Source organism: Vanellus vanellus, assembly GCF_965231255.1.
Source record: "Vanellus vanellus genome assembly, chromosome: 18".
In the NCBI taxonomy this organism is placed as follows: domain Eukaryota; kingdom Metazoa; phylum Chordata; class Aves; order Charadriiformes; family Charadriidae; genus Vanellus; species Vanellus vanellus.
In genome coordinates this window covers 10,040,647-10,067,079 of record NC_138923.1, presented here as the reverse complement: position 1 = coordinate 10,067,079, position 26,433 = coordinate 10,040,647, and the positions used below count along the sequence as shown (strand labels likewise).

Below are 26,433 nucleotides of genomic sequence, written 5' to 3'. Positions count from 1 at the left end.
TGAGGCTCTTGTGCAAGGACTGTTTTCCCGAAAAACTATAATTTTGTGGCATTTGGAGCTCAGTGACTGTTGGAACAAGCGGTGTGCTGAGGACACGGGAGCACCAAAAGGAAGCGTTGGGAGAGCAGGGGGCAGTGGCCTGCAAAGGTTAAATTTAGCTGCTTAGGAAGGATGGCTGAGTGCTGGTGTGCCTGAGCTGGAGCTGAGCCTGAGCTGGAGCTGAGCCTGAGCTGGGCACACGACGACACTTCAGCCAGGGCGTCCGCACGGTTCCCCCTCATCCCTCGCGCTCCTGACCGCGGTCCCTCTCTGAGCCCAGCCCTTTGCCAGTCCAGAAGCTCCTCTCCCCTGCGGAGCTGTGCCAGGGTGAACGCTGTCCCCCTTCCCTCCCCTCTGTCCCTTCCAGCCTCCAGTTGGTTCTGAGCACTCAAGATGCTCTGCAGCAACGGAGGCTGCTCTGTGTGAGGCTCCTCTGCTCGCTGGTAGGAGCCTGGCTCTGGTTTGGGCTGCAGAAGTGCCCAGAGCCTCGGGTCAGCCCCAGCGCGAGTGACCTGTTAGAGGGGCAGCAGCTCTCCACGGATGCCCCATTTCGCAGAGCAGCTCTTCGTCCCGCTTCCACATGGGGGTCCCAGCAGGAGAAGGGTCCTTCAGGAGGCCTGTGGCCTCCTTTAGGAGGATGGCATTAGATTGTCCACACCGAAGGCTGGCAAGAGAAAAAGGGAGAGGTTATTTCAGAGCCAGGAGGACAGAGGACCAAGTGGCAGTGACCCCCGGCAGGCTCCAGGCTGCGGGACTTGGCATGCTGTGGGCACAGCCAGGAGCTGGCCTCGGAACAGACCAGGAGAGGGCACGACGCGTCGCCGAGGCCGCGCCAGACGGAGCGATTGGACACGGGGAGTTGTTTGGGGCGTTCTGACTCTCTTCTGTATTTTACTGTCTTTCCAGAAAATCAACCGGACCCCTTCAGATGAGGAATGCTTCTTTGACCTGCTGAGCAAGTTCCAGAGCAACCGGATGGATGATCAGCGCTGCCCGTTGGAAGAATGCCCGTCGGAGGCTGCAGAGGCAGCAGCCACACCAGTCCCTGCCCTGGAAGAACGGATATGTAAGCACCGAGGCATTTATAAGTCACTGTTACTATGGGAGTGATGCTGCGCCCGTGGTGTGGCCAGCTGTTGTGGTTTTACTGTGAATCTTGTGATGTTTTCCCCAAGCCTTAGTCCTCTGAACTTAGCAGTACTTTGGCAATCTCTGTCATTATTTAAGGAAGGAAGAAACATTCTTATGTTAATGGTTGCTGAGGTAAAGGCTGGAGAATGTGAACTAAGGCTTAGAGAGTAAATGAGCCAGAGAAATGCAAAATATACTTGGATTTTTTCATTCTGGATCTTTAGAAAGTCCTGCTCTCTGAACAGTGAGGTTGGCACGAGGGCTTCTGCCTCTGCCAGCGTCTCCAGGAGGAGGATGCTGATGGTCGTTACTGAAGGAGCCCTGTAAGGGCCTGGAGAGCCGGGGCATGCAGAGGGCTGGGGCGGACTCTCACAGGCAAGTTCGAGTATTGCCAGTTTCTCTCATAGCGTTGCCATGGAGGAAAAACTTCTGGGTTTTGTACAGTTCTTGGATGCTGCGGTGATAGGTGCTGTGTAAGAGCAGAGAAGCCAGAAGGATGGATAAACAATAGGGAGGTCCGGCAGGCAGACAGCTAGCTCACCCATAGGAAGAAGAGGGATAAATTGAGGAAGCCGTCTGACAAATAGACGGGACAGGAAAGGCAGGACAGGTCTGTGTTTGCACTTTGGTTTCGTGGCTTTTTTTATGATACGATGTTGAGGTCCTTTGTGTAAACCAAGCTGGAGAGAAGCACTAAAATGTGCAGGTCACACTTCCATGCTTCTGCGCCATCACAAAGGGCTCCAAACACTTTGTTTGAACTGATGGATTTGTTTATCAGTTTCCAAATGAACATGAAGTACAAAGAGGAGCGGAGGAGACCCCTGACATCCCTCCGAGTGCAGCAAGAGCCGCAGCACAAGACTACTGGGAGAAGCAGGTGCCAGGAGCCGGGGGCTGAAGCGGCAACGAGAGTGGAGCGGTGCGGAGAAGGTCAGGCAGCGGCAGGAAGGCAGGTTGGCTGTGAGCTGAACAGGTTTTTAAGCTTCTAAAAATAGGGTGGAAATGAACATCACTTTTTCAAGATACACATTTCTGATACAGAAGTGCATTTGGCTGTAACAGCTGTGTAATTTAGGAGACTGAGTTTAAAATATGAAGCTTTATAAAGAATGTACAAGTAGGCACACATTCTGTTCAGCTCCCATTTGGTCTCTGAGCCTTTCGGACGTGTTATTTTCCAGGTTTCATTGTGAGCTGAAGGGGAAGAAACTCGTCTTTGCATCAGTGCTGAGATTTTTATATGTTTCTGCAACTCCATGAGCTGGGGCTCTAAAAAGAACACGTCGTGTCGGGAGGCTCAGGGCACCCTCTGCTCAAGTGCTTTGTGCTCACTGGGACAGTAACACCAATCGGGCTGGGTTTCTTACAGTTTTCTCTTGCTCGTCCCTGTCCCAAGCGCCGTGCCTGTTGTTTGGGAGCGTTTCGCTGCCCAGCAGCTGCCAGAAGCCAACCGGCCCTTTCCATTGAGCACTGCCCGAGAGGCGTTTCCAGGGCTGGGGACTGACTCGCTCTTTACTGAGGTCCAGGCATTGCTCATGTGCTGTGTTTGAAAATCCTCCCTTTGTCCTGTAGTTGCTCTGCCCCACGCAAGCCCCTCAATGGTGCCAAAGTGGTGCCACCCAGAGGCATGCCAAGGCTGGGGGCGGCTGCGTCCCGACCGAGCGGGGCCAACGGCTCCTCCGGTGCTGCTCCCCCATGGCTAGAAAGCAGCAGGGATGTTGGGTGTCTGGGTGGGATGCTCCCCCTCAGGGTTTATATGTATAGGTGATCTGTGTAAGTTCTGGGCTGGGACCCTGCGTCACCAGCTCGTGCCAGCCCCCTCCCGGCAGGCTGAGCCCAGGCTGGCTCTGCTCAGCGTGATGAGAAGAACCAGACCCCACGAGTGTTTTCCTCACACGTGCTGTGACGCAGGTCCTGCAGCTCGTCACAGCCCGAGCGTCTGCAAGGCTCACCTCGGCAGCGCCTCTACTTGAGGCCGCGCTGCTGGGGGGCCTGCGAAGGACATGCTGTCAGGTGAGCGGCTTAGCCAGGCCTGGGCTCTGCCCATTACCCGCCTGTAATTATACCCGGCCCTCCGGACTGCGCGGTGCCCGTCACACAAGTGCCAAGGAACTCTGTGCTCACCTGTAATGGCTGGTGCCTGCCCAGCCCCGTGCCCCAAGCGAGGTGTGGGTTGGCCCTTGTGCCGTGGTGCCTCTTGGCTCAAGGTGAAAACCAGAGTGGAAGCAGCAGTGGAAGCTGCTCGTTGTTGTGCTGGAAATAAGTGATCGCTCACAGGCAATGGTTAATATCGGGGCACTAGATCTTCTGGACTGAGGTGGCATCTTTGGTGTCCTCCAGGAGCTGGCCCCCTCGTGGGAGGCTCAGCAGTGGGAGATGTGTACGTGAGGTTCTGCTCTTTACCCTCCCGAGGCACCTACTTTCCCCCTTTGCTGCCTGATGGGTTTGTGCGGGCTCGTTGTGGGAGGTGTGCTCTGCTCTGGGGTGTACCGTACTGTTTTCACAGCTCAGCCCCAAAAACTGGATGTGTTCATTTCAGAAGTTTGTTGGCCAGGGAGCGTGCTGGAGGTGGCGTGCACAGCCCTCAGGGGAGCTGCACTCCAGCTGGACATGGGAAGCACAGCTCTGCTGAACCGGAGCTTTTCTGCTTCCCCTGGGGAAGGCAGGGCGGAGGGTCCTGCCGAAGGCTGCTGGGTCAGGAGCCACATGCAGGCAGGGTTCTTGCAGCCGGTCCTGCTCACCCTTCGTGCAGGGCAGCTCCGGGGAGGCCTTTTTGGGAAGCGTGGGCCTTGCTATAGCACCACCCTTCAGAAAGGGGAGCAAGTGGTTGTGAGATGGGAGTTCGCTCCCCATGACACTTGTTGGTTTGATGGTAGGTTTTTGCTGACTTGTGTTGCCAGCACTGGCATTGTTCCAGGTCCCCAGTGCAGGGTGGCAGGAGATGCTGATGGTCACACAAGAAGCCAGCATCCTACCTGGCTCAGCCCCAGCGGCCTGGCTGTACAGCCAGCTCCTGTCCCTCGGGGGCACTGTGTAAGGCTCAGCTGCAGCCCAGCTGGTCGAACAGCGGTTTGGTGATGAGGATTTGGGCTTTATGCAGACAGCGGAGCTGCAGCTCAGGCAGGAGCAGACAGAGCTGTGACCCCAGCGTGTGCTCCTCTCCCCACTCACAGCACAGTCCTCCCTAATGGCGTCTCCGCAGACGGAGGAGTTCTTCGACCTCATCGCCAGCTCCCAGAGCAGACGGCTGGATGACCAGCGGGCCAATGTGGGCAACCTGCCAGGCCTCCGGATAACACACAACAACCTGGGGCACCTGCGGGTGGAGGGAGACGCCCAGGAGCCCGGGGACGAGTTCTTCAACATGCTCATGAAGTGTCAGGTACCGCAGTGGGGCTGAGTGGGCTGCCGAGCCAGAGGGGGGACACTAGCTTTTCCCACACAGGCAAACGCCATCCCCTGCCCTGCTGGGAGGGGCTGTGGCCAGCAGCTGCCCACCCGCAGCCCTGGGCACCTAGGCAGGTACTTGTCTTTGCCTCCAGGTCCTTCTTTTTACCCTGTACTGAGGGCTGTGCTTTGTCACCGCTCTACAAGTGAGAGGGTGGCTGGAGAACCCACCTTCCATGCAGTGCCTACAGCCCTGCATTGGGTCACTGCTCTTCCCTTACACTGGAGCCCACAGCACTGCTGGTCCTGCTGCCCTGGGCCCCGGGACGGGGAGCGCATGGGCCCCTCTTGGGCACCACTCCCAGCCCTTTACTTCCATGACACAACTGTCTTGTCAGTACTCAGTCCTAATGCCTGTTCTCCTCTCTGTGCAGTCCTCCAGGATAGATGACCAGCGCTGTGCACCACCAGACTCCATTCCCCGTGGTCCCACGATGCCGGATGAAGACTTCTTCAGCCTCATTCAGCGTGTCCAGGCCAAACGCATGGACGAGCAGCGGGTAGATTTGGCCTCAGCACAGGAGGAGGCAGCAGAGGAGCAGCAGAAGCCTGGTTCCAGCTAAGAACTGGGGTTTGGTTTTGGGGGGGTTGGTTTTGGTTTCATTTTGTTTTTTAAGAAAAAAAAAAAGTGTAGGTGGTTTCAAACCTGAGTGCTCTCGTGCTCCCACAGACTTCTCCCAGGAGCCACCCCAGGGACACGAGGAGCTGCACCTCCATTGCATTGCACCTGGCTGCTCTGTGGAAGCAGTGTTACAGGAAGGGCCAGCAGATGGGAGATCGTTTTTAAAAAAAGGGGGGTTTTTTAGGTCATATGGCCACTGTAACACTGGGCAGCGCACGAGGGAAGACAACTTTGGCAGCCCCTTTGCTTATCACCTAAAAATCCAGGAACTTGTGCTGTTGGCCAAAGGAAGAGCCCAGAGTGGGTAATTAACTAACTCTAGCCTTGATGTCCTTTTTTTCCACAACACTTTTAATTTAATGGGGGTAGGGAAGAGCACCTTTTCCATTTTGAAGTCCTCCTGTCTTGCCTGCATCACGAGGTGACACAAATTCCTCTGGATCCCTCCCTGGAACGTCTTGCTCAGCTTTGTTCTTTCTACAGGAGGAAATGAGCCCAAGTCAGAGACTACACCGGTCCTTTTAAGCCTCACCCCCACCCCAGCCGCAGTCATGGTCCCCCACACCTTAAAGTTTATTTTAGGTTTGCTGAGGACTCTGCAGTGAGCCCTGTGACACCCCCTCTGCTTCCCCAGCCGCAGTCCTGTGCAGAGCTGCACTGGGACCTCCCGAGCAGGAGCAAAGCCTTGCTCGCCCTGAGCTTTAGTGGGATTTAGTTACCTCTAGAGAACAGCCATGCAGCAAAGAGCAGCTTCAGCCTGGGAGGCAGCTGCCAGCTGCGCCGCCTGCACTGCAGGCCCGAGACAGGGCCTGTGCCTGGGAAGGGAGGAAGGAAATCTCTGCCCATCTGTTCAGCACAAGGCAAACGTGGGCAACTCATCGCTTCTGGTGCCACCGAGCCAGAAGTCTCGTGCAGCATTGTCCTGCGTGCAGGTGAGTGTGCCCGAGGCAGAAGCCTGCATTTGGCAATGACCTGCTTCACGAGCCAGCAGTTTTCTGTCCACGGCTTGTCAGAAAAGCAAGTGGAACTATCCCCTCCTCCCTTTTGTGTCCCACAGCAGTCAGGGGTAATAGCCATTGCCTCCCCTTGTTTCTCCCCAAATCAGTGCTGAGCTTCTCCCTGTCCCTGTGGGCCCTGGCAGAGCTGCTCTCGGTGAGGCACTCCGGTTTTGCCCAATCTGGCTCCAATAAATGGAGCCTCATGAGAGCTCCAGACTGGGGTGTTGGCTGGGAAGTCAGTTCCAACCCACACGCAAGCGCAAGGGTTGACATTTACTTTCATTCCTTACCCTGTTGGAACATTTGGAAAAGCAAGCCCAGGGAGCAGGGATCTAACTTCAGGAGGTGGAGTATTTTTTCTTTGCTTGACCAGACAGGCTATCTTGGACTTCAGAAACTCCAGTAATGAGTTCTGCCAAAGCAGATATGTTCCTGTAGAGAACAAATCAGCACTTTCTATTTGAAATGCATTTGATGGAAGCATTTCCAACCAGCAGTAAGATTTTTAGACCAGTGATGCTGCTCATTGGGCATTTAACCTGCCTGCACTGACCATGTGGAGAGGTAGTTGCATTTCACCTGCTACCAGGGAGCACTCGCCTGCTACACTGCTCAAAGGACTGCTCGGCCCAGGCTCGGCCCCCTTCCTGGGGCTGCTCAGAGCTCTGGAGAAGGGACAGGAGGAGCTGCCCAGCCACCTACGTACCGACCCAGCTTGCATTTGTAAAGAGGAGGAAAACATGGAAGATGACGATGACTTGACCAGCTGCAGGCTCGGGCCTGTGCAGCTCTCAGCCAGGTGGTGAACTGGAATCTGATCGTTAAGCTTTCAGAGGTGTTAATTATTTGCCATATACTTGAATGTATGAGCTTATTTATTTTTTACATGTGCATTTGCTAATGTCATTTTAATGGGGAATTTCCAACCCACAGGTACTTTTTTTTCTAAAAAATAATCTGCCAAATGAATTAATATATTAGAAATGAATACAGCTCAAGAGGAAGGGAGGTTGTGCTTAATAAATATTTGTGTCTAAGCTTCAGTGACAAAAATTAATTTTCATTATTTCTTGGCCAGCTTGCCTGCTCTGCTGACAGCAGAGCTAATGCGGGCCCTTTGGAATGGGGTGGGGGTGGCTGGTGGTCTCTTGTGGCAGACACCACCACATGCAAGTGTTAAGAAAAGGGTGTATACACCCCCCTACACATCCCTTTAGGATAAGAGCACACAGGTCTCTTGGGCAGCAGCCACCATCCCCAGCTCTGCCTGCCTTAAATGCACAGCGTCGCTCTGACTGTGTGGCTGTGGAGGGAGACACAAAGCCCTGAGCATTCCCTGGCCAGAGCATCAGCCCAAAAGTTACCAGGACAACAGGGCTGACAAACAGCCCTGCAGTGGCTGAGAAAAGACCAGCTTTTCTCAGTCAGCTTGAGCCCTCCTCTAGGAATGTGGCTGAGCCTTTCCTTTCAGGCCCTGCCTCGGGGCTCCAGCTCAGCCCTGTCTTGGTGCCTTCTCGGCGCCTGGCCCAAAAGCTGTGTCTTGTTTCCCCAGCAGCAGCTACCAGAGGAAAAGGGCAGCGAGTGCTGTGCAAAGCCCTGGCATCAGCCCTCAGTGAAGACACTCACAAAGCAGCAGGCAGCGGCACTAGCTCATTCCAACGCAGCCGGAGTGAGCAGGCCATTAGACTTCACTAGAAAGTGGGCCTGAGAGCAGATTTTGGATCCTGAGCTGTGGTGAGGATAAAGCCAAGACACAGCTGGTCTTTCCACACCTGGCTAACTTGTGCTGGCCACTGCCAGTCCTGATCAAAGACTAATGAAGAGCCACCAGCTTGTTCTCATCAGGCATCTAGAAGTCTCTGTGTGTGACTTGGGGACAGAACCGTGCCCCAGAGGCTTGGATTCCCAGGAACAGGTGAAATCCCTGTAAGTGAGGGATGGGGTCTCACCTGTGGTCTCTCTGTCCTTAGCAGCTGGAGAAGGGATCACATGTTCGCCAGTAAATGTTCTCCCTCAGAGCACCTACCAAACAGAAAGAGAGCCCCTGTGTGCGGAAGGCAATGGCTACAACCGAATTGCCAGAGCGGCTCACAGCCTGCAATCGGTTGCTGCTCTGCTGTGCTCTGCTGTACCCGGCAGTAGCAGAGAGCAGTGTGCCAGTGTCCAACGCCAGCGCTCCCTTCTCCCATGCCGCCAAGGCACCCAGGCCCGCAGAGCTTGTTCTGACGTAGGGAAGTGCTCTCCGATGCTGACACCCGCTGGAGAGACGCGGGATTGCTGGGGCTGGTGCAGCGCTAACGCGGACCGACTTGGTGTTCAGCTCTGGACTGCCGAGCGCTGCTGCAGCAGCTGTGAAGCGTGAGTTACTACAGAGCAGGGTACTACCCCTGATGCAGGGCTGGAGGTGATGAGGAATTCTAAAAAACCAGCAGAAAAGCAAGACACTGATTCCTCCTCAGCTGTACACATGCCCTGAGAGGCACTTGGGAGAGGGGGCTGATGTCAGACCCATGGAGACTTTTGTATTGCTCATCTGCCAAGTCACGTCAGGACTTGAGGCTCCGCACTTACCTCACTCCTCCCCAGAGCCTCGTGCTGTTACTGCTCCAGCCATCATTGATCTTCATCTGGCTGGAAAGGCTCTCAGCCTGCAGGAAGGGATATGCTGGCCCAGCACACCCAGGCACTGTAAATTTCAGTCTGGAGTTGGACAGCTTTCAGCAGCTCTCCATAGCAATCTCCTGAGACCCCATGGGGCCAGGACACGGCTGTGGGCTAAGTTAACTCCTGTGTGGCTTTGCAGTAAGGCAGGGCCATCCCTGCACCAAATAGCTCAGTCCAAGGACCCAGCGGAGACACGCACATGCAGGGTTTTAAGTGACAGGCTCACCCAGCCTCACTGTGCCTCTCTACTCACACTACAGTAGGACCTGGAGGCCCAGAACCCACCTACATTAGACCCTATAGAAGCAGCACAAATAAGCAGTGATTCATTTCACAGCCCTCAGTGCCCCTCCTCACTGCCACTATCAGAAAAGAAACACACCTGCCCAATCACCACTTCAGTGGGCAGACAAAGTCCCCAGAGAGGCTCCCAAGTGGCTCCTCGGTACAGCTGAGCCCCCCCACAGCACACCCAAGCGTGGCGGGGTTTAGAACTGCCATTTCTGTGTAAGGCAGCCGGAGGCCCAGTCCCGTGCAGCACACACAACACATTCATGCACACTGGCAGCAAAAAGCAGCAGGGGGTTATGTCAGGTAGCCCCAGCAAACGAACCACTGCACCCCAGCCGCCCTCTGGTTTGGGCCCATGCAAAGACCTTCCCTCAGCAAGTCCCATCACTGCTCGATTCCCAGCCCCATCTCATCTACCTTCACCAAACACCACTGCCTTCCTGCTGAGCACGGGCCAGAACACCAGTAACCCCTGCAGCTAACAGATGGGACTCTCCAGAGTCCCACGCCGGCTGGATTAACCAGGAATTTGGCTGCACTACAAAAGGAGGATTTGCTCAGAGGCAGAAAACAAGAGGCAACGTATTTGCCATTTTGCAGAAAAGTGCTCATGGGACAGGATTCAGGAACAGGATCTCTTAACAGCCATAGTGAAATGATTCAAGGAATGTGCAAACAGCTTTACGTTTGCCACCCATCCTGTGAATGCTGCTTTGACCCCCCCCCCCGAAAAAAAAAACACACCACCTCTCCTCTGTGCCACAAAGACTTACCCTGGTTGGCTGCACCTTCAGCCGCTCTCCTCTGCTCTACTACACCAGGCCTTCATAGCACTTTTTTCCCATCGTGACACACCTCCATTTCAGGAGAAAGGCTGCTTCTCTTCTTCCCCCTCCCTCGTCTTTGGCTAAAGCACGGTCTGCTGGGGTCCTCTTAGACAAAGCGTGCTCACCTGTGTCCTCTTTCAAGAACAGACACATTTCCCTGTGACACAACATTTTTCAGAAAAAAAACCTTCAAAGGGGGAGCACAACATTCCCTTTTACCTGCAAGCTATTAGCAGCAAAACCTTCTGCATTACATGCAAATTCCCCCACTTAACTGCAACCCTCTCCTCTCCCAGCCAAAAGCCCCAGAATCTTTTGTCATGAGAAGCACCGATTTCCTGCACTGTTGCATACTGCAGCCTCAGTGCTTGGTGCTAACCATGCCACACACACCCTGCCTGCTGCAGACCTTGCACAGGCAATGGTGGGCAGCAAGCTCTCTGAGCTCCATGCCAGCACCTCACCCTGAAGATCTGCCCAACCCCCTGTAATCCACTGCCTCCTGTTCTGTCCGTGATGTTGGCCTGAACCCAAAGACCACCAGCAAAAACTCACCACCCTCCGCCCTCAGATCTGGGTGCGGCAGAGCCAGGCACACTGTCCTGTCCCCACAGCACCTCGTGCCAGAGGACACTGGCTCGAGAAAACACTAAAATCTAGTAAGAGCGAGCACAGACAGACTTTTTGCTACAGTTTTTACTGTAACGCAGCAAAAACTAGCACCACCTTTCCGTAGCTAGGGCACAGTAACAGGTAAGGAAACAGTATAAAAAAAGTCAGGTTGTAAATTAACTGTTTCCAAGGCAATGCAGATCCTGCAACAGCTGCTCTGTTCCACCTCATCAAAGGCATTAGCACAATGGAAGCAGAATGCTGACTTTCAGGCAAAGGGTAATAAAATAACCACTCTTCCAGCAGGGTGCTAGTACGTGCCAACAACTCACAACAGGGTGAACACCCAGCAACGTTCCAAGATGCAAGACTCCTGTTTCTTAATTAATACATGGATCACTCTAGCATCTAGTCGTTTCAGGGCTGTATTTCACTAGGATCTGAACATGCACAAGCTGGCTGATGGATGAAGTTCCTGCCTCTCAATGCTGTTTCATCACTTTGAACTTATGTACCAACAGGAAAACACGACTACTTTCCTGTCGCCCTGATCCATGCTTATAACATAACAAGTATAAATTACTTCATATGAACCAAGTAAACTCCTCAATACTCATTAATACATGTGATGCCCTCACTGAATACTTGTCTGATTAAGGACTGCAAGCTGACACACTTGGCTGAAAGAACTGGGTTTGTTCAGACCGGAGACAGAAAGGCTATGAGGGGTTCTACTGCTTTCTGTAGCTCGCTAATGAGAGGATGTAGAGAACAAAGATGGGCTCTCCTCAGAAGTGCACAGTGATTGGAAAGAAGGTAATGGGTCCAAGCTGAAATACAGGACATTTCAGTTAGGTGGTGGTTTTTTTTTTTTCACTATGGGATTGGTCAAATACCAGAAGAGGTGTCCAAAGAGGTTGTGGGATCTCCATCCTCAGAGATATCCAAGACAAGACCCTGAGCATCCTCCTCTGAACAAGAGGGTTGGACAAGAAACCCCCAGAGGTCTCTTCCAACCTGAATTGTTCTTTGATTGCAAATTTAAAACCATAAGAAAGCAGATATTTCACTGTACTTCAGGCTAATGGACCTCAAGAGAACTTAAAACTTTCATGCAGACAGAGAAAGTAAGCCCTAACAAAGTGCAACACGATCACCTCACTGCCTGATTCATCACTACCTGTTATATGCGCGTAAACACCTACATTTTTCATTTATTAAATTATTTTTTCTTCTAACTGATCTTAACATGCAGCAATAGCTTTAATAAGCACCTCAATATCTGTCAAGAAACTCTAAGACAACTTTCTAGGTGCTCTACTTATCTCCAACACACTTCACAAATATTAATTTTGCCTCCACACCCATCCTCCCCCTCACCAACAAGGAAGTTGCACAACCCCAAAGCCAGGAGCTGCTCGCCGACGCATCACCCCGAGCACGAGGGCAGACGCTCCCACAGGGCAGCTCATGCCAAAACCCACAAAGACAGAAGCCTTTCAGCCCTGATGCAAGGAGTACAGAGGCGAAACTCTGGAAGATGGCAAGGGAGAGAAAAAAGCAGCACGTGACTTCAGTAAGCGCTAGTGATGTGACCCTCCTGCAGGGTCGTTTTGGCTTTGTGAACTCACATGGGGTTGGGGCACATCTCCTCAGGTGGTATCAGTTGCCTCTTCTGCTCAGCTGCTCTGCCCTGGGATGTGCCTCCACCAGCTCTGCAATCAGCTGCTGCCATGCAACACCTGGGCCAGGCCAGGAGACATCGCTAAAACCTCCAGCTGCTGCTGCACCTCCCTAGGCCAAAGCACACGGACAAAGAATTACTAGCTCCCTCTCAGCAGAAAACAAAGCAGGGCTCCTGACACTGCTGAAGCATGGAGAGTTGCCTAAAACCCAGGAAAAACAGTACCAGGAAAAATATCCGCACTCATCTCTAAAAACATTAGCTTGATCAAAGGCAAAATTATGCAAGACAAAGACACACAACAGACAAAGACCAGTGCCCGAGTTTATTTTAAACACAGAAATTTCCCACTGAAATCAAGGAATAAAGATTAAGAGTCTCTCTTGCCACCTGCAGAACACCACAAATCCCATTCATCATGTCTGTCCCTTGCCGCCAGTCTCTGGGGGGGCTTCCCCGCTTTCTCCATCTGTGGACTGACCTTGAGACCCGGTATCTGCTGAGCTTTCCAGAAGCAGTTCCAAGGCTTCCTCACCAGCCACACGTCTCACCTTCTCCCCTTTGGCTGCCAGGATTTCCTCGATATTCCTTAACAGCGATTTGAAAACCAACAGTGACACCACGGCAAAGGCTGGAGTCAGGCGCAAGTTCACTCACACTTTGCTCTCAGGATTAACACTACGCAGCAAATCACACGTGAGTACTACCACGGTATTTCTCCATAAGCAGTTTGGGAAGCAGATAAAACCACCCAAACCTTCTGGGACTATTTTCATCCATTAGGATCAATAATTTAGCAATTACAGCTAAAGAGAAATTTTTAAAGATATCTCAGGGAGTTAGAAATCACTGAAATGCAGCAGCAGATGGGTCTACACGTTTGAAACACTTAGGCAGGGAAACCTAGCGGTGATTTGATAAAGCCTGAGGGAGCACAGAAGAACCCCACAGGCAGTAATTCACCTGCTGGCACCAACAAGGATAACTTTGTGTCACATTACTGCAGCTTTATGCCATTTATTTGGACCCTAGATAGCGATGGCCAAGTTACAGGCGATTGCAAAGCTCAGTTTGTGTGCTTTAAGGAACTGGATGAAACAGAATTATACCCAGCAAAAACTTTGGTTTTCTCTGAACCGTGTTTTAAAAGCTTCAAAGAAATAACGTATCATCTCAGGAGGATCCCGTTACAGCTCAGCAGTCCGTTCCCCTCCTACACAAGAGCGCTGCTGGCACACCTACCTCTTCCCCTCCAGGTCTGAAAACCATCCCAGGTTATCGGCCATGACGTGGTGGTTCCCGCAGCCGGGGCATGTCACGATCACCACCCCCTTATGGTAGGCCAATTTGGAAATGGTTTTTGCTGATCGGGTCTGGCAGACCTACAGAGCAAACAAAAGGGCTTTTACGACCAGGGTAACTGCAGCTTCTGGACGTTTTAAGAGAAAACCACTTTATTTACCCGATTAAAAGGTTTCTTTCCCCCTGTCTTATCTCTAACTACTGACACCGTAACACGACGCCGCACAGCTTTGCACCAACGCGCCCCAGGGGCCGGACCCCGGCGGAGGCCCGCCCGCCCGCCCGCCGCCCCCCGGACGGGACCCGTCTCTGGGAAGAGCTCTTTACCTCAGCCCGCCGCCGCCCCGGCCCTCACACGCCGCCCCGCCCGCGCCCCCCCGGGCCCGCCGCCACCAACCTTGCAGGTGTACACCAGGCGGTAGCTCGCGGCCGGCGGCGGCCCCGGGGCGGCGGCGCTGCAGAAGGGGCGGCGGAGCGGCGGGAGGCGGAGCGGCGGGGCGGGCGGGTGGCGGCGGGGCCGCCATGGCGGCGCGGCGCGGAGCAGGGCCCACAGCAAAGGCCGCGCCGCGCGCTGCATGGCGCTGGCGCAGGCGCGCGGAGGGGGCAGGCGCTGAGGCGGCGGCGGCCATGTCGGGGGCGGGCAGGCGCCGGCCCCGCTGCGGGAGGCCTGGGGCCGGGAAGCACTTCCGGCCCGTGGGTCGGTGGGTCTCCGCCCTGCACAGGCCCGGCCTTCAGCCCGCAGGGACAGGGCCTGCCCTTCTGCAGGGGCGTCGCAACAGCGACCTGCCTTGACTTCCAGAACAGCGCGGCCCGGGCCTGGTCAGGCACCATACAACCACCACACACGGAGCCTCGGGGCTTTGGGCCCTTAAAGCCTGTTTCTGTTATCTTTTATTTGTGCACCGCACACCTCTGGCATCACTGGATTTCTAACAGACAGATGAGGGGACGTCAGGGGAGAGAGATGGATGTTCAAGAGAGAGGGGGACAAGGGGACAACGGGACAACAGTCCCCTTACAAACATTGAATTTTGATAGATTTTAAAACCTGTCTAAACAAACATTTAAGTCCGTTGAGAGAGAAATACGCATGGCAGCCCCCAGACCAGGCTGGTGTCCCCCTGGCAGGGCGGCTGCCGCTCTCAGGAGCCTTCGGTGTCGGTGTTGTCACTGCCGGTGGTGTTCTCCCAGTCAGCCTCATGGTGTCGGTCCGTCGGAACCCTTCGCATGGCTCTTTTTCTGAAAACAAGACCATACGTTTCATTTTTAGAAGGTGTTTTCTGCAAACAAGTGGCATTTGAATGCTTTGGGGGGTTCAGGGGAGAGGTTCAGTGTGTATCAATTCATTCAGTGTTTAATTGAACACAGCCGTTTGCTTACACGCACAACATATAGCTGTGACTGATAGCAAACATAGGGTAGAGAGAATTCATCTAAATTGATAAAGACATTCTTCATTTCTTGAAATGTGGTGTATTGTTGGTGCTCAGTTGAAAAAGCCAAGAAATCCTACCCAAAGTTCTTTCTTTAATAAAAATAGTACTGTCAACAGAAGAGTAGTTTACAGTGCCAGTAGGAGCACTTCTATCTAATGCTAGAACTAAGGTCCCTGTTTTACAAGGTTTTCATTGGTCTCATGTCCCACAAAGGCAGTGATCAGGGAAGACACCAAGGATTTGGAGAACAGGCCTTCAAACGAGCATTTGAAGATGACAGAGGGTGGAAATCTGCTCCCTTTCACAGTCGTGGGAGCTTGGTCTTGAATGTCAGCAGTATGTCAGTCAGACAGACAGTGAAGGTCAGACAGATTTCACTTGCATGGGAGAAATCTATCAAACTTATTAACCTAGCAATTCTTTGGAGCACCCTCTACTCCCTGCTGTAGAACCATCTGCATGGTCCAGAGCAAATGCAATCATTGCTATCTTGGCTACCTCTGGTACTAAAGCAGGAGTCTCAACCAGTTCAACTAGAAGCATAAGCCTCTGAAGATCAGATCAGTAATGAATTTATGCCCTCCATGAATCAAGCTTGAGGACAGGATGGACAGAAAATAGGAAATACATAAAACAAGCTAATCAGTTAAGTCACATGGGTATGTCTAAATTAGTCCTGCTTACTAAAGTCCAGACCTTCGGTAACGCTCAAAGCAGTCCTTCATCCTCCTCCGCTCCTTTTCTGCCAGTTCCTCATTGGCTAAGCCACACTCCTTGAACTGGGGGAAAAAAAAAAAAAAAAAACCCAAACCAAAAACCGAATACGAACTGGATTCCTCTGAAGATCAGCTCAATGTTAGCACCAGGTGGTGCAAACCTGCTCTGCAAAGGTGGCTGGTTTTGAGGCTGATGTACTGCATCTGACCTCTGCATGGTAAAAGGCTGCAGACCACCCAAATAAGCTTGGTCATTTCTCCTCTCAGACTTGTTTGTGCAATGAATCAGTTTACATTTAAATGAAGGAGAAAAAAAATGGGAACCTATGCCTTCAGATGACCAAGAACAGCTGTTCACTACCAAAACCCCCCACCAGGAAAGCAGTCCACTGTGTACCGCCAGCTTCCTGCATCTGCTTGGGCCTGCAGAATGAAATACAGCATGTTCATTTCTGGGCTGTCCACTGTTCTGTGTGCAGGATGGTAACACAGCTGTTTCACATAGTTTTACCATCTTTATTCTCTTCCATTTGTAAATTTGGGATTCTGCTTCCTGTACCAACAGTAATACTGCAGACAATTAAACTGGAAAATGTTCATACCCAGAGATGAAGGCCAGAAGGTAATTAGAAGAAGTTTCTCGGGACAGATGGAGAAATAACCACCGTAAGTGTTCTGCTGTTCAGAGCTCACCCTTTTTGGAGGGGGAATTGTGCACAAAGTGCTCATATTTTGGAAAAGCACTGGCTGCTTACATGCTTCTCAAACCAGGTAAATCCATCATTAACGAGAACATTAAAGATCACAAACCCCAGTCGCAGTAAAGAAGAGCCCACAAAGATTCTCTTACACTGGATGACTTTGTAGGCAGACTGCTCTCCAGAGTGCTAAACTGCTGGTTTTGTCCTTCAGGGCAATCTTCTAAGAGAAGGAAAAATCACAGCTTTAGTCATAGTTGCGATTGTGAAGTGACGTCTCCTTCCCCCAGTTCATCAAACAACAATAGTTTTAATGTAACAGCTGCCCAGCACTACACAGAGTCAACAGCAGAACTGAAACCAAGCCTCAAAACATTCAGGATTCAGTCCTGTGATCAATGCACACGTCACTTCTCGTTTTACTTGAATCTTGAATCTTGCTTAGGATGATGGAGTTCCCCATCAGGCTCAGAAAGAGACAGCAACTTTCTAGTTTCTGCTTATGCTGGAGCAAAATGAATATTTGCAAAGCAGCACCTCTGCTTAGCATCATTAAAAAAAAAAAAAGATTTCTCATGGTGACCTCTAACATGTTGATCATTATTTTAACCATAATTTGTTCCTGTTCCCCAACAACTAAGTTGTGCACATCAAGGCACTTCACATCAGACTATATTTTAGTGAAACTCCTTATGTAGTGATCAGGTATCGTGATAGATGTTTTTGAACTGAGCACGGTAGAATAATAAAAGGCTTTTTGGATCAGCGTTGTTTAGCTTTTGTGACAAATCTCCCATCTCAATGAATGAAAAGATCATTTAGATCTTCCAGGAGATCAAAACAGAAAATTGCTTCTACCGTGCTAGTTTCCTTCCTTTCTCAGCAGGTTTTGAAAGAGAATTTCAAGTTCTTAGAGGAGCCTATTAATTTCTTTCCACACTGCTGAGTCATTTCCACTGGGGATGCCACAGAAACAGAACCAGTGACAGCATTAACTACATGGTTCTGCTTTTGTGAAAATAGCCTGCAACACAAAAGGGAAGAGGGGAGGGAAAAATCCCTGGAGAAAGCCACATGGTCCAGCTGAAGTAGAAGGATGTTTGTTCTGTTCTCAGCTCTGCCAGAAATGCAAGAGGAGTGGGGGTTTTCCCAGGCACCCAGGAGCTATTTCTCAAAGGCACCAGGTACCACGTGATTTTTCCTGGACAAATTCAGTATACAGACTACCTATAAAAAAAAAAGACTCAAGGTCCTAGGATGGTCTAATGATAACACTTTTCCCAGGTTATTCAGCTACATGGAAGACCCTTTCAGAGATCATGTAGTAAAGAGAACCTGTGGAGCTTTTTCTCTCAAAAAAGCTTTATAAGCATTCACTGTTCTCTTCTTTACAGGTGAGAAGGATGGTGGTACAGCAGAATGCCTTGATTTATGGGTACCTATTCTAGGTCATCTCAAGGAGGTCTTACTCAGGGTGCCAAGCACACTCCACTGAGAAGCATCTTTCACAAACTGAGTCCCCAGTCAGACTACCTGTTCTTCACTAAAAATAAAACCCAGCAATGTCTTTTCATGTCCCTTTGAAACACTCAAGAATTCTACTCTATGTTTTCCCAAGAAAAGCCTTACTTTTAGTTGGCTGTGTATCTTCATCTAGATGACCATGAAGAGTAAGCTATGGGACAAAAACAAAGCAAGAACATGAGAATTGCCCCTTATTCTGTCTCACATAGCAGCTAGGAACAGATGGAGGAATATAAGAAACAGGACACGCATAGAACCGACCTTTCCCTAGTGCATCTTCCTGTCAGCAGAACAGGAGACTGAGCCAGAAGTTACAGATCTACTCATGGATTTATCCTCCATGAATAGATCCAGTTCCTTTGGCTTCATTTATACTTTTAGCCTCCAGAAAATGTGACAATCACTTCCACACTGAAGTTATGAACTAAGTGAAAACCCTTTACTACAGATGCCCTGGGGGTAAGACTTATTTTTGCCTGTTCTTCCACAAGAGAGCCAATTAGAAACAACTCAAAATAATTCAATTCCCCTGATTTGCTTAGACTCAATAAATGTTGCTGGCTAATGCCGTAATTGTGTCCTACACTTTGAAATCTCAGGACATGGAGATTTTGTCACTGGTCTGTTTTGCTGCCTCTGTACTTTTTGGTATCACTGAAATAAGCCTGAGCTGTGGATTGAAAACTGCTATTACTCAGGGAACTGAGCACAAGTGAGGAATTTGAAACCATCCCAGAAGAAATTAAAAGGTAAACAAGGCACCGTACTCACTTCCTGGGAATCTCTGGAGGAGGTATCGTCCAGGTCAGAGGTCTGAAATAAAACCAGTATAAATTAATCATTCCTCATAAGCAAGGAAGTGGTAGTAAGGGAACATAAAGGAGACTGAAAACTCCAGAAAACAGAGAAGTGTGAACTTCCCCCCTCCTACACTCCTGTCTGACCACTTGGAGAAAGTACACAAGATGCCACATTAATTAAAAGCCCTTGTATATCTGATTTCATTCCAGAAAGTTTAGCACCCTTACACCCTGCTCTCATTTCATCCAAATGGCTTGTACATAGTCTCTACATAGAGTTCACTCTTTGGTGGTTGAGGATGTCCTCATCATTTTTGGACATGCTCCGAACACAAACACAGAAGCCCTCAGCTTGCATCAGTCCAGCTTATCCATGCCTGGAACCAGGGTGAGGTAATAGCAACCAACACGTCTTTCATTTTTATAAACAGCATCTGCATGGAAATGGTTACGTGTGCAGGTGGCCACTGGCTGCAGAATTCCAACTGGTTAGGTGCAACAGCCTCGGAACAGCCACGCTCTGGCCTTATACTTGGCTTCCCAACCCATCTCATGGATGACAACCCCACAGACATACCAGTGTGGGCAGCTCCAGTTGCAACCTTTTCAGCTTGGCTTCAGTAGCCAGTAACTGACTCTCCTTTTGGAAGAGCTGCAGTTGCATTTCGTCACATCGCTCTCCCAGTTCCCGAATCTGCTTGCGGTAAGTGTCCCTCTCAACCAGGTTCTTGGAGTACTGTGTATAGAACTGTTCTCTGGTCAGGAGCGCCTGGTGTAAGGGACAACGTGCCGCAGGCATGTCACACAACAGTACATTCAGAGTTACGGCATCTGCCCACTTCAAGTAGGGAAGCAGGGATTAACAGCAGCTCCAAGAGGGATGTTTCATTACCTGGTCTCTTTCTGAAGCCACTTCTTCCATCTGCTGCAAGACAGCTTCAATCCTTTTTTTATACATCTGGGAGTCCTTCCTCAGTGACGTGCACTGTAGTTCAAGCATCTCTTTTTCCTCTGCATACTGTTGAGACAAGGTCAAAAGCACCATGCTTGCAGGCAAGGCCCGAGCTAGACTCTCACCACTTCTGCTCGGTGCCAGAGATTGCTATGGCCAGACCTCCATTCAATGTCCAAGTTCAGCCAGACTGTCCAGTTGGAGCAATGGCAACCAGAATGTTGGTCAACATGACTAGTAGGAGAGCTAACATGATGGATTTGCGTGTACCTGAGCTGCCAATCATGATAAAAGCTCCCATTACCCTCCAGGCTGAGGCAGGCACTGTTAATTAACACAGGCATTATCAGGTAACAGTTAATGCCACAGAATGCTAAAATATTAGCGTGCCTTTTTTCAACAAATTATAACACAGACATTAAAGTAGGAGCAGCAAGAATTGCTGCCAAGCAGCTCCTCTGCTCCATAGGCAGGACGTTGCAGGTGCTTCATCTACCCATCTTACCGACAGACTCTCAGCAGGAATATGCAATGCATCACGTACTTTGTCTTGGAGCACCTCGGCTTGCCGCAGCTCCTTGCGAAGGCTGTAAATGGTATTCATCAGCTCCCGGCGTTCTTCTAGTATCTGGCTACAGTCATTCTCCAGAGTCTCATTGGAGAGGCTCTTCTCCAAATTCTGTTCCCTGGCAACCTGCTGGACAAAAAAAAGTGAGATACAGCAACCATCTAACTCCATACTACCTCTCTTCCCACAGACCTATGTGCTCTATTTGACTTGGGAGAACAAGGCCACAGCTGACCCACACAATCTTCAGTGCAGCTCCATTGCTGCCCTCGCTGCTACAAGTAATAACTTCTCAGGAGTCCATATTCAACCACCCCCACCAACCTGGAGAGTGTTCTCCAGCTCCTGGTTCTTGGCCAAGAGCAACTCCTTCTCTTGCTGGATCTCCCACATCACCTCGTGGCTTGGACGCTGCTCTATGGCGTGCTTCAGTTTCATTGTGTGCTTACGCTCCAGTTTGCAGTCATCCTCAGCCTTCATGAGGCTGTGCTTCAAGTGATCGATCTACAAGAAGGTTCAGAGCTCATCAGTAACAAAGAGAAAACTGGCCTGTAAAAGCAGTTCTTACTCCATTCCCCAGACAAACATGGGGCAAACTTCTCCCAAGCTTTGTTTTCCTCAGGATGCTTGGTGCTCTGGGGACCAGAGTCCTGCCTGTGTGCTAAACAGATACAACATGTTGCTCTGGTGAGAGGGCCAGTCTTGAATGAGGGGAAGACAGTTAATTCTACACAGCATAACATGTAATACTGCTGGGCTGAGGTAGGGACTACCAAGACATGCCACCCGCTAGAGAAGATGCACAGAACCTCACGTGGGACTGGTCCAGACCATCCTGGGCAAAGACAAGTCTGGTGTACAGCACAGCCTTCCAGGGATCAGGTAAGAAGAGAGAAGCTTTAGAAAAGGGTGACTGACCTCTAGGATCAGGTCCCGGTTCTTCATGAGGGCAGTGCTCTTCTCCTCACTCTGTTTGGCATAGCTCATGGCCAGATTGTAGTTCTCATCCTTGCACTTCCGCAGCTCCTTGCTCAGGCTGTCCCTCTCCTCCTTCATCTTCTGTGCCCGCTCTTGGTGCTTGCGGAGCAGGCTGTCCCTCACCCACATCTCTTTGATTGTGTCCTCTTTGGATTGCAGCCACATGGTAAGCTCCTGGGCTTTCCGCCTCTCTTCCTGCACAGTGCTCTGCAGCTTCATGATCTCGTTCATCAGGAGCTGGCTTAGGCCAGATTCCCCAGCGGTGTCTGTTTGGTGGGCAGGCATCAGCCACTGCTGTCCTGTCTGCGCCCCAAACACACATACAGCACAGGTTCCCACCCACTTATCACTGCAGCTCGAGGTCATCACATGCCACAGACAAGCCTGAAGAGATGTATGATCAAATAATCCCTGCTGTTTCTCCCCTGCTCTGAGCCTTTCTACACCACAGTGTCACTGACAGAACAGGCAGAAGGAAGTATTAATCCTTCTGCTTCCTCCTCTACCCTTCCCAGGTCCAGCCTGGGACACCAGACAGCAGGGCCATTTTTGCCAGAACCCTTCCAAAGCACACAGGGAGCAAGCCAGGGAACGCTTCCAACTGTGCTCACCGAAGCTGGGGAGAGGCAAAAGCAAAGGTGAATCCCCCCTTAATCTGCACAGCAACACCAAATAAAGAGCTGTTTTTTTCAGAACACAAACTTTACCTATAATCATAGAGAAAACCCTGCTGGGCTCCTTGCCAGTTATTTTCTTATACAGTTGTGGATAATAAAGCTCAAGACTCTCCAGAAATGCCTCAAAGCCCTTGTGTCCTGTCCGCTGAAGAATGTCCAGAAGAACACCTGAAATAATAGCAACAGGATATTCTATTCATTTATTTATCTCTTTACCTATTTCTAACGTAACAAAAAATTGCTCCACTTTCTCCACAAGTCCCCAGGATCAAATCCCCCAGTCAATCACCCAGTAACTATACAAAAGTGTTTTAACTGTGAAGGAACCATTAAAAATTAACTGTTGTACCTAGCTCCTACTACAGTGGCTGCAAAAAGCAGATCTCAGAGCACTTTATGTTATCCTGCTGATAATTACAGAAAAAGCAAGTTAAAACAAAGCACCATGGCAGTTTCTGCAGCTTGAGGCTCCACTTCCGAGTACCAGAGGCAAATACAGGAAAAAAAGGGCCACTAGTGTAAGAATACTGCGCTAACGAGAGAGGTAGCAGGGACAAGACTGAGGGAGCCTGGACTAAAAAGACTTTGAGCTCAGTTCTCTACTTTGCCTAGAAATACTCTGTACCAAATCAATCCCAGGGAGTTTCTCTTCTGTGTTGTGTAGTTTCCCAATCTGGAAAACAGGGAAAACAATATTTTTTTTTTTTTTCAATGACCCTCAGTAATTCATCAATAAGAGTTAATCCAATCCAAAAGATGCACTAATAGCACAATGAATTCTGTCACTCTCTCTGGTTAGAACAAGACTAGGAACGTACAGAACAGTCACGAAGACTTTACTGAATGTGCTGCCAAGCATTCCCTCAAACACCAGAAGATAGGAACGAGGGACAATATACGCTGAATTAATCTTGGAAATCTCCTCCTGCAACATTATTACACAAGAATAGCCTTGTGGGTCAAAGCCAAGAAACTCCCTCCCTTATGCTAATCTCGAGATCCAGAACACCGAAAGGCCGCACACCCTCTGCGCTCCCATCACACATCTCGGGAATGCATCGATAGAGCCATCTCCATTCCTCCTCTCCCCACAGTGACATGCTGGGGAAAGGGAGGGGAAAGGGGCTGTACAGCAGTGCCTACAACGTTTGTGTCTAAACACAGGCAGATGGTATCATAGAAGCGATGCATTCCTTCGGGCCCGGTCCATTAGCACTCTGTTCCAATCTGCTCCCAAGAGTAGACGGCTGCACTTCACCCACCTGCCTTTCGTTTGCGCATGACCAGGCTGGGGTCATTAAGAACTTGTTCCTCATCATCATGGCTAATCACTTTGCACTGGCGAAGATAGGGTGTTATACGGGAAGGATCTATCACAGAGATCAGCTTCACCCGGAAGCTCTCCAGATTATTCCAACATGTCTCATCATTATCTTCTTCCAACATGTTGGTGAGTGAGGAGTATTAGTGACCAGTGTTGTCCTGTCTTGAAAAAACAAAACCAGAAAACAAACAAGTGGACTCTAAGCTCCCTAGAGTAAGGGGGTGGCGTGGTAAGACCAAGTACGGTAACAGACTGAGAATGGAAAAGTGTCTTTTAGATACAGCAACACATCTCCCATGTAGTCTTTAACTCAGCGCTTGCAAATCACCTGCAGAACATGGTGATACACTACAGTCATACCTGAAAGAACAGTGTGGTACCAGACTGGAGAAATCAGCAGCTGCGAGGCTAGCGCAAATGCTGCTGACACATACGTGAAGGAGAGCTAGCATGAAATTCTGAGAAAACAGAAGTCAAAGCAGCTTGATGATCTCCCTCCAACCAGCTGAACATCTCCCAGATCTCACTGCAAGAGGAAAGTGAAACTATTTAGCAACAGGTCCACTGGTGATATGCAGTCATTGAGAGCCCCACGAATAGCAGAAAATCCAACTAACTCTAGACTGCCAACAGCGTACCCCAGGAAAGTGCTGTCGAATCTCACTGACTGCTCAGCTATGCTTAGAATTAAATCTTTAATCCCCATAAACAATATAAAAAGGGTAGAACACAACACAGGATAAGCTGAGGGCAAACTGCAACTTTCTCGTTTGAAATGAAGCATCCTCTGAAGAAGTGAAAACATCTTTAAAACTCTCCTAATTAGCTGTTACCTCTGCTTTACCAACAGTTCACAGTCTTCCTCCTCCACCTCCCAGCATCCAAGAGATCCCTGTATTCTATCTGACCACACAGTCACTAAATCTAACACCCACAAAAAGCTCTACGAAAACCCCCAATAGCGATAGCCTTCAACTGCATTCAGCTGTAATCATACAAAAGCTGTTTTTCTGCATGCTGGACTTTATCCACATGCAAGGAAGGAGAACATACAGCTGTATATGATTTTCACCGTAAACAGAGGTGCAAATCATGCACCAAGAAACCATGAAGTCAGCTGCCTCTCACAGCCACCTCACTGATTCCACCTGTGCAGCATCGGTAATTTGAGCTCACAAACACCAACTGCATAACTAACAGAGACAGACTGAGAGGCTGTGGAAGCATTCCCGTTGATGAAAAGTGCTTCTGTGTTTGTTTGGTGGGAGCTTGCTGTGGTGCTCCCCTGCAGCAGCTGTACTCCGAAGTTACCAGTTACCCGTTTCCTGACAAGAAACTGCTATTAACTACGAAAACCACGTCTTATCAGTTGGGAAGTGTGCAGGTAAACAGATGCAGAAAACCCAACACTTATATGCCTAGGCTTCTTTGCCTTTCAAACAAGAAACTGGCATTATTTTTCTTTGCCCCTTTGTGGTCAGACTGTTCCATAATGAGTACCTTCTGAAACCCCAGTCATTAATTACTATGCTCATATCACACGTATGAGTTGACTGCAGTAGCCATTGCCATTTCCAGTGGCTCAGAAAGGCTGCCAGAAACCCTAACCTTCACGTTTTCAGTCATCTTATTTGGGGGCAGGGAGAGTGGGAACAAAGTTCTGACCATCAGCAGCTATACAGGGGCTGATATTTCACACACATCTTTCTGCATCTCTCTCCAAGGTCATCTCAAACCTTCATTGTTTTTCTGCTCCAGCACAGAGAAAGACTCCAAACATCTTCAGCGCATACTTGTTACACATTACACTGTCTGTTAACTTTAATGAGCTGGACTGACACAGAACTAGGTATTATTATCATGGAGAAAATACTCTGCTACATCAAGACAAGCCCAGCAGGTTACAAGAAATGCATTCCCCTGTTGATAAACACCTTACTTCAGAGCTGTAAAATAAATTAAAAAAAAATCCCTGTTAATATAAACCGTTCTGCATTACATGGACAAACCTGAGTCTGTGCAGTCAAAAGCCTCCTTGTTTCCTCTCCTGGTCTAGCAATGCTCGTCTGTGTCCCGTCTCTGAGAAAACTTGTCTTAGATGCAGCTTCCTTTTATATTCTGGCTAGAGTAAAGATCATTCCAGGAGCAAAACTGGTTTAAGAGAAGAAAAGGGGGAACTACTCAGCTACACTCTGGAACAGGAAATGGAAGGGGGGGGGGGGGTAAGATTGAAAAAAAAGGGGAAGCCAGAATGGGTGATGGGGGAGGAGAAAAACGTTAGTCACATTGCAAGTCAGCAGCATTACATATGCAGTAATTTTAGACTCATTCTGGCTTTCTTTTCCAATCTGTACCACTGAAGTACCAGCTAGGGTCCAGAAAGTTTATTTGTGTAGTCATCAGAAAGACTAAAAAGAGTGAAGGTCACAAGCATAGGTCTGTCCAGCTGATTTCAGGGGACAAAACAAACTAGAGGTACAAGAAAGAGGGTCTTCAAATAGTCTTTCAGCTGTTAACATAATATCTTGATACAGGAAAGCAGGTGGCAGCAAGAACTCTCTTGTTTAGAGTTCAGCTGAAAAGGATGATTTCTATAACGATGTCTCTAATTTTGGATGTCCTTAAGCTTCAAGCATAATTATGACAACTCAGTATTTTGAGGGAAAGGGAGTCAAGTCTTGGCAAAGCAAGGAACATAACCCACGATTCCCAAATTACAGGCTGTGGCTCTAACAGTAATTAAAGGAGCAGCACAGCAAGCAGCATTGTGATGATGTGAAGCACCAACATCATACCTTTGACTGCCTCCCCGCCTTCCCACAGTCCTAGAACTGTAGCTGCAACAAGACCTCACTAACAGTCTGTTTTAAAAAAGTCTCAAGAACATACACGCTCTGATACCATGGCAGCATGACACATTTTCTCATTAGCTTCCCACTCTACTCTTTGTTCTGCTTTCTAAGTTTCTGGAGAGTTTCTCCATCTTATCATTAAGAGTAGGGCAGAGATGCTCAGAGATTCTTTAAGCCTGTGCTTCTTGTTAGGCATTAAATAAGCTTTACACTAAAAAAAATACAGCACCTCTATTAGCTGTGCCCTTGCTGAAGGTAATCAGAATGTCTGCTAATTGACCAATCTAG

At 49.8% G+C, this 26,433-nt stretch overlaps 3 protein-coding genes and 1 long non-coding RNA gene across 6 annotated transcripts in view; 1 reads left to right on the top strand and 3 right to left on the bottom strand.

Moving 5' to 3' along the window:
* GPSM1 (G protein signaling modulator 1) overlaps nt 1-5,299 on the top strand; it is a gene marked incomplete at its 5' end in the record, with an annotated part of 80,412 nt that extends 75,113 nt beyond the window's left edge. The window contains 3 exons of the mRNA XM_082492449.1: nt 946-1,105; nt 4,347-4,555; nt 4,995-5,299. Of these exons, the coding sequence (XP_082348575.1) occupies nt 946-1,105; nt 4,347-4,555; nt 4,995-5,183 (558 nt within the window). The 3' untranslated portion in view covers nt 5,184-5,299. The remainder of the gene's footprint in view (nt 1-945; nt 1,106-4,346; nt 4,556-4,994) is intronic.
* Nucleotides 5,300-5,458: 159 nt separating this feature from the next.
* Nucleotides 5,459-9,826, bottom strand: LOC309679375. 2 transcript variants are annotated; one of them, XR_014269831.1, is made up of 4 exons: nt 8,812-9,826; nt 8,190-8,657; nt 6,531-6,672; nt 5,459-5,719 (listed from the first exon to the last, which is right to left on the bottom strand). It is a non-coding gene; the product is annotated as an uncharacterized lncRNA (long non-coding RNA). The 2 variants fall into 2 exon arrangements; XR_014269830.1 differs by having other exon boundaries at nt 8,190-9,826.
* A 2,796-nt stretch (nt 9,827-12,622) lies between these two features.
* DNLZ (DNL-type zinc finger) lies at nt 12,623-14,197 on the bottom strand (the record flags this gene model as incomplete). The annotated part of the gene is made up of 3 exons (XM_082492661.1): nt 12,623-12,906; nt 13,561-13,700; nt 14,018-14,197. 3 exons carry the CDS (start codon nt 14,195-14,197, stop codon nt 12,735-12,737), a joined length of 492 nt encoding a protein of 163 aa, XP_082348787.1. The 3' UTR covers nt 12,623-12,734.
* A 281-nt stretch (nt 14,198-14,478) lies between these two features.
* CARD9 (caspase recruitment domain family member 9) lies at nt 14,479-23,473 on the bottom strand. Of its 2 annotated transcripts, XM_082492444.1 has the most exons (12): nt 23,232-23,473; nt 22,000-22,137; nt 21,233-21,558; nt 20,639-20,818; nt 20,291-20,440; nt 19,687-19,812; nt 19,372-19,563; nt 18,766-18,807; nt 18,100-18,145; nt 16,623-16,693; nt 15,753-15,835; nt 14,479-14,859 (listed from the first exon to the last, which is right to left on the bottom strand). In XM_082492444.1, the coding sequence occupies exons 1-12, from the start codon at nt 23,413-23,415 to the stop codon at nt 14,763-14,765; spliced, it is 1,635 nt and encodes a 544-aa protein (XP_082348570.1). In that variant the 5' UTR covers nt 23,416-23,473; the 3' UTR covers nt 14,479-14,762. The 2 variants fall into 2 exon arrangements, with proteins under 2 accessions (XP_082348570.1, XP_082348569.1); XM_082492443.1 differs by lacking the exon at nt 23,232-23,473 and having other exon boundaries at nt 20,291-20,443; nt 22,000-22,043.
* Nucleotides 23,474-26,433: the final 2,960 nt, after the last annotated feature.